This window comes from Nycticebus coucang, chromosome 13 (genome assembly GCF_027406575.1).
Source record: "Nycticebus coucang isolate mNycCou1 chromosome 13, mNycCou1.pri, whole genome shotgun sequence".
Taxonomy (NCBI): Eukaryota; Metazoa; Chordata; class Mammalia; order Primates; family Lorisidae; genus Nycticebus; species Nycticebus coucang.
The window spans coordinates 59728114-59734718 of NC_069792.1; the positions used below are offsets into that span (position 1 = coordinate 59728114).

The 6605-nt window shown below is 45.9% G+C and overlaps 1 protein-coding gene across 1 annotated transcript; it reads right to left on the minus strand.

Annotated features, from left to right (window-relative positions):
• Positions 1 to 2027: 2027 nt before the first annotated feature.
• TSPYL5 (TSPY like 5) lies at positions 2028 to 6369 on the minus strand. Its single transcript, XM_053559484.1, has 2 exons — positions 4145 to 6369; positions 2028 to 2708 (listed from the first exon to the last, which is right to left on the minus strand). Exon 1 carries the CDS (start codon positions 6297 to 6299, stop codon positions 5028 to 5030), a length of 1272 nt encoding a protein of 423 aa, XP_053415459.1. The 5' UTR covers positions 6300 to 6369; the 3' UTR covers positions 2028 to 2708; positions 4145 to 5027.
• Positions 6370 to 6605: the final 236 nt, after the last annotated feature.

Here is a 6605-nt window from a genome sequence, read left to right on the forward strand (position 1 = left end):
TCTATAAAGCACCTGCAACAGTGCCTGGAATGTGATAAACCTCAATAAAATTAACTACTATAACAAAAAACACATATGTGTCAAAAGAACGTAAGTTAAGATGTTGTTAGGGGCTAAAATGACTCTTCCCCCACACCCACCAAATTTGTATGAGTCCTAATCCCCAGACTGAATTTAGAGACAGAGTCCTTAAAATGTGATTAAAATTAAATGAGGCCAGTTAGGTGGATCCCAGTATAAGACAGTTAGGGCCCAGACACCCTGAGAAAAAGACCATGTGAAGACAGAAGGAAGCTAAACAGAAGCCAAGAGGAGAGGCCCACAGAAGAACAACCCTGCTGACATCTTGCTCTTAGATTTCTAGACTCCAGCACTGAGAAAATAAATTTCTCTTGTTTAAGCTGCTTAGTCTGTGGATTTCTTTTATGGCTGCCCCAGTAAACTTATACAGATGTTCTTATGAAACAAACTTGGCCCACTTCACAAATTTGATTACCAACCTGGTCCTAAGGGATCTGAATATAAACAATGCTTTAAATTCATTCATTCATTCATTCATTCACCATTGGAGCACCTACTATGACCTGAGTATACACTAATTTTATTTCCTTATCAATTAACAGCCCACCTCTAATGTTCTCCAACTGCTGGGAATCTTTACGTGGGTATTTGGTGGCCTGCCATTATTTCTGCTAATTGATGGGAAATGATCTTTGTTATGGATCAGAAGACCTAGTTCTCAACTCTCATTAGACATCAAAATCACCTGGGAAGCATTTAAAATGTCTATGCCTGAACATATTCTTCTTAGCAAAGTATCTCAAGAATGGAAGAAAAAGTATTCAGTGTACTCAGTCCTACTATGAAGTTAATTTATAGCTTTCATATGAAGACTATAACCCAACTATAGCACAAGAATATGGGGAAAGAGCCATGGGAGGGGAGGGGTGGGGAGGGGGGAGGTTGGGGTGGAGGGAGGGTAATTGGTCGGGTCATACCCAGTGCATCTTATGGGTATAGGTGAAACTTATTAAATGCAGAATACAAATGTCTACATACAATAATTAACAATAGGGGGAAGTGGGAAAGGGAGGGGGGTGGGTAGAGGGAGGGGGATTGGTGGGATCACACCTGTGGTGCATATTACAGGGGTATTTGCGAAACTTGGTAAAGGTAGAATGTAAATGTTTTGGCACAGTAACTGAGATAACACCGGAAAGGCTATGTTAACCACTGTGATAAAAATGTGTCAAATGGTTTATGAAGCGAGTGTATGATACCCCATGATCATATCAATGTATACAGTTATGATTTAATAAAAAAAAAAAAAGAAAATGCCATGAAGGCTATATTAAACAGTTTGATGAAAATATTTCAGATTGTATATGGGGAAACCAGCACATTGTACCCCTTGATTGCACTAATGTACACAGCTATGATTTAATTTAAAAAAAAAGATATATATATTATATATATGCCTGGACTAGCCTCTTGCCCTATTCTGATTTAGCTGGTCTTTGTGTGGAGCACCAACAGCGTATTTCTTTAAGTTTCATAGGTAACGCTTATGTATAGTCAAAGCTGAGCACAATTACTCTAGTTTGCAAGGCCTTTAAGGTCACCTCGTCTGCTCTAAGTGCAGTTCACAAACCACCAGCACTGCCATCAACTGCATGTTTCAAATGTAGAATCATAGTTCTGCCCCAGACTACTAAATCAGAACCCAAATTTTAACAGGATTCCCCACCTGGTTCAGATATACTCTTTAACATTAGGGAAGCACTGAATTCCCACTCAAATAATCTGAAAAGCTTGTTAAAAATAAGACTACCTGGCTTCCCCTCAGAACCACAAAATCTAAATCACTGAGAAGGCCTGGAAATCAGAATTTTGTGTATTTTTTTGTGTCACCATGAGATTTTGAAGGTTCAGAATCACTTACTTAGGCCCAAGTATATATCCCTTCAGCTGTCTAGCCTCTGGCTAGCAACCTTCCAATTTTTTGAAAATCAGAAATATAACAGAGATACAGGCTTTTATTTTTCCATCATGCAAGCAAGCTTACAATTATTTATACAGTTCAGGAACACAGAAATATTGCATTATTACCAGGGTGTCAAATTATCAAGAATGACAACCAGTTATTGATTACTTTTGGGAGGCTATTTTCACAGAACATAGCAACAATTTCCAAATTATACCTCCAAGACCAGGATAAGCTGATAACAATTGTCATAGTCACACTAGTCTCCATGTTACATAGGAAAAAAAGACTGATATTCTGGTGAATGGTCTCAATTCAGTACCTTCATATTAGAGTCTTTAAAAGAGTTTTACAAGAGAACAGTCTCTCCCTCCTTGTGTGGATACAAGGGAAAGGCAACACCCCCTCACCTCTTTTTGAGACTCTTTGTTAATTCTGAAGACTTTTATTTCTAAGGCCCATCCTCATTAGTTAACATTACAAGCAAAAAGCAGAGTTGATGTGATAATGATAGCACACCCCACCACTATCACCATCAATGTAGAGTACCAACCTTCAAAAGTAGTTATGGTTGCATTGGTACAGAGCCTTGGACTTTCAATAAACAATACAGGTGGGCAGAGGGAGATACAGATGAAACCAGATCAATCATAATTGATAACTGATGCAACCAGGTGATGAGCACATGGGACCCAGGCACCAGCCTCTCCATTTCTGTGCATGTCTGAAAATATCCATAATAAAGAGAAAAAAAAGTTTAAAACAAAACGAAAAACATAAATGCAGACTTGTGTAGCTCTATTTTCCCATTTGGCAAAAACTGAGAAAATGGCCCCTTTTAGAGGCCAAATAAGCAGCATATAAGCATTAATCTTCCACATAAACAAGGTCACACCTAAAATAAAAGAGAAAGCATCCAAAATAACATCATTCTGTTTTTCTTTCTGTAATTTATAAAATCCACAAATTATGAGATACAGATCAAACGAAACTTTGGACACACTCTCATCTAGGCATCATTTGCCCATAGCCTCCTGAATTCTCCCTTCCCATTCCTGAGAGGTCCCTCCCATCCTCTCCATCACTGAGAGACATACACACTCTCCCTGTAATGCCTTAAACCATTCCCGTCTGCTTTTCCAGGCCCATTCCATACCAGGTTCATGCCTGCTCTAAGTTTTTGCTCCAATTCCCATCTAGCGCACCCTCACTACAACTTTGAATCAAGGTCTTTCTTTGCAGAACTTAGAATGAGGTCTTCCATAAGGAAAGGAAAGTTAGGTAGAGGACAGGGGTAGATACAATATTTCTCCCACCTTTAAGGATGAGGGGGAAAGGGTCCAGTTCAGCTTTCCTATGGATGTGACCCAGAACTGACTCTGCCCATCCCCATGCCCCAGGAGAGCCTTGGGACCCCGCCCCCAACACTGGACACTAAAGCCTACCCCTATAGACAACTGAAGGTAGAAGCAAAGAGAACAAAGGACTGCCAAGAGTGGAAAAGCTGGCCACAGAGGATCCAGATGGCCAGAGGCTGCCCAAGAGGAGAAAATAGCAAGAGGCACTTGGTTGGATCTTAAGGGGAACCTAAAAAAAATTAAAAAGTCAAAAGAAGAGTAAATACTAGTCTACAACACTGCTGCTCAGAGATTTATAATCAAGCAAATTCAAAAGCATGAAAAGAATTTTCAACTTCAGAACTGAGGAGTAAGCCCAGGAGAAAGGACCAGGGTCTGCCTATAGATGATCTACTTGGCCTTCTGGTTTCCTCTAATCTCTTTCAGCCCAGCACGGGAATGTGCATAGCAAGTCTCCAGCTATCTCCCTAGCTGTAAGCAGAAAACCATTGCTTTATAGTTGTTTTCTCTGAGTTGTAGTACTACTTAAACAAAAAGAAAAAAAAGTGGCAAGGGAGGAAAGGTGGGAAGGAAGAATAAAGGAAACAGTAAAGAGAGCCAGATAAGAAGTATGTAGACGGAGTCAAGTAGGTAGAGGCCCACAGATCAGAAATACTTCTTCCCAGATCCCCTCTATGGCACCCTGGTCAAGTCTCAGAAAGGGTTAAGAAGTTGACAAAGGTACCTAGATTTTCTGTGAGTCCAGTCCCCACCCTCACCTGGATCCACAGCATAGTGACTGTGAGCATATGTCCACACATACCAGCCTGTCCTTCAGTCTAGCAGCTAGTAGGGATTCTGGAAGCTGGGGAGAGTAGATGTGTGTTTCATGCACTGGCAAGAGGACCTGGGTCCACACGCAGTTCTTGAGGTTCTTCTTGACCAGAAAACCAACTGGGGCCAACAGCAACCTAGCAAAACTCAATGTGCTGACAGTAAGAGGACATGGCATAAAGTAGACCTTAATGAAGGTCCACCCTTAGGAAGTCCCAGAGGCAAGAGACTCATGATGGCATAAAACACATGGCATACTACTTCTTGCCCATAGCCTCATGCATGCCCAGCAGTCAAGTGCCATTCTGCTGGATGGCCAGCAGGACAAAACCAGAGATAAAGTAAATAACATCTTGAAAGGTGACCCGAGACCCACGAAACAGTAACTCTGGCTGATAGCCAATATCATGCGCACTGGCTTCGTTCTGCAATGGCAACAGAAATGCTTGCCACAGATGACATGCTTGGCCAGTAAGAACAGAAAGTCCAGCAAGTCACTAGGCTTGAAGTGGCAGAGCCTGATGATGCACTAGTCCTCCAGAAGGATGACTTTTGAGTGTCCAGGTCAAAAACAAGTGGGAAAGGCCAGAGTCAACAGGGTCCAGGCAAGGTAAATAAAGGCAGAACACATCTGAAGTACATGTGCTTAACATATAAACAGCAGGGTGAAATCATACAACATATGACATTAATATAAAAGAGAAGGTTTTGAGGAGGCAAAAGAACATGATCATAAATGCCATATTCTTGTAGCGAAAGTCCTAAAGGGGATACAGTACACAGAGGCCAACATGAAAAGAAGGCAGATAGCCAAACACACATGTAGTGAGCCAGGAATGATCCGGCAGGAGGTAGTAGAGACTTGTGCAGTATCAGTTGGACTGGTTCACCCCAGGCTCTGGGGTCTCCACTGGCTGCTTAGTTGGACCCTGCCTCCCCTCTTTTTCCTTCCCTTTCTCTCCACGGGCCCCTTCACTCAAAAGGTAGTACTGCAGAGGATTGGGCCACAGTTCCTCATTGATTATCTCCACAATCTTGTCAGACTCAATAGAGCTGTGGTTTGAAAACCACCCAAAGAAGCTACGGTTGTTTTCTGGGTTTCCTTGGCTTAGGGACTGAAGATCATGTCCTGGGAGCCACTGGATTGGAGTAGAACGAGACACCACCTGACCCGAAGGACCACACCCATATTCCTTGATGAGCACCTTATTTTGGAAATAGGGGTTGCGGCCAAAGTAAAACTTGATTTTGTAGCCCAATCTGGCGAGGCCAAGCTCTTCCACCTCCAAGCTGTTCAAGTAGGTGAGTACCTCTTTATCTTGGTTGTTGAGAAAAGATGATAGTTGGGGGTGGTTCTGAAAAGCTTGCCCCCAGAAGCCTGGAATATTCTGGATGAGGAGGTTTCTGCGTTCTAAGTGGTGCAATCTCAACTGGCCAAACTTACGCGAGAGCCGAAGATAGGCCCTGTCTGCCTGGGCATTCATGGTCTCCAGCTTCAGCTGGACTGTCTCCAGAGTATCCATGCTGCCTTCTGTCACAGGGGGCCCTGACCCTGCATCCTTATCCACTTTCCTTTCTTCCCCTGCGGAGCCTGAGGTACACTCGCCCGCTGGCCCTTTCTTCAGCTTCCCACCAGCCACAGCCTGAGGGCCGCGCCCCACTGTACTACAAGTCTCTGGGGCCTTCTTCCCAGCAGGACCTCGCTGATTTCCAACGCGGGGGGCATTTTTCGGCCTTCCCACAGTTCCCACAGTTCCCACGAAGACAGTGTCTGTTGCCAGACGCTCCGAGAGAGATGTGGTCTTCCCCGGGCCCGGCCTAGTCGCGGCCTGCCCACGGTCGCCGGCCGCACAGGCCCGGAGGGCGAGACCACAATCCAGGGGGAGCCGGCAGGCGGCCTCGTCCCCGGGCCGGAGCGGCGGCGCAGGCAGCGCGGGCGGCGCGGGCGCAGCGGTTTCCAGGCCACCCCAACCCGCGCCAGTCCGCACCTGTGCCGCCTTAGTGTCTTCCCCGAGCCTCTGGCACTGTGGTGGATCCGGGTGGCGCAGGGCATCGTCAGGACCAGCGCGGACTCGGGTTTTGGCGCGGCCTTTGCCCCGGCTTTTGGCACGGGAGGACTTTCGACCCCTACTTCGGCCGCTCATGGTGATGGAGGACGCGGCTTCAAAGCCACGCTCCGACCCTGCGACTCCTGGCGCCAGCTCGCGCTGCCTACCAAGCGGGCCTCTCCATGGCAACCATCAACGTCACGAGTGTACGAAGTGTACAGTCGCGCGAGGACAGGCTTAGCCCAGTGATTGGCCCCGCGGCCGCAGCTGCGCACCAGACGCCCCCCTCCCCGCCTGACCCCGGCCCTGGCGGACCCGCGGGCGCTGCGGGGGAGATTTCTTTGACTTGGCCCTGGCGTGTGCTGCCCTGCCTCTCTTCTGCTTAATCTTAGTTGTCCCCTC

Coding starts and splice junctions, on each gene's coding strand:
- TSPYL5 (XM_053559484.1), bottom strand. CDS start 6,299: ATGAGCGGCCGAAGTAGGGGTCGAAAGTCCTCCCGTGCCAAAAGCCGG.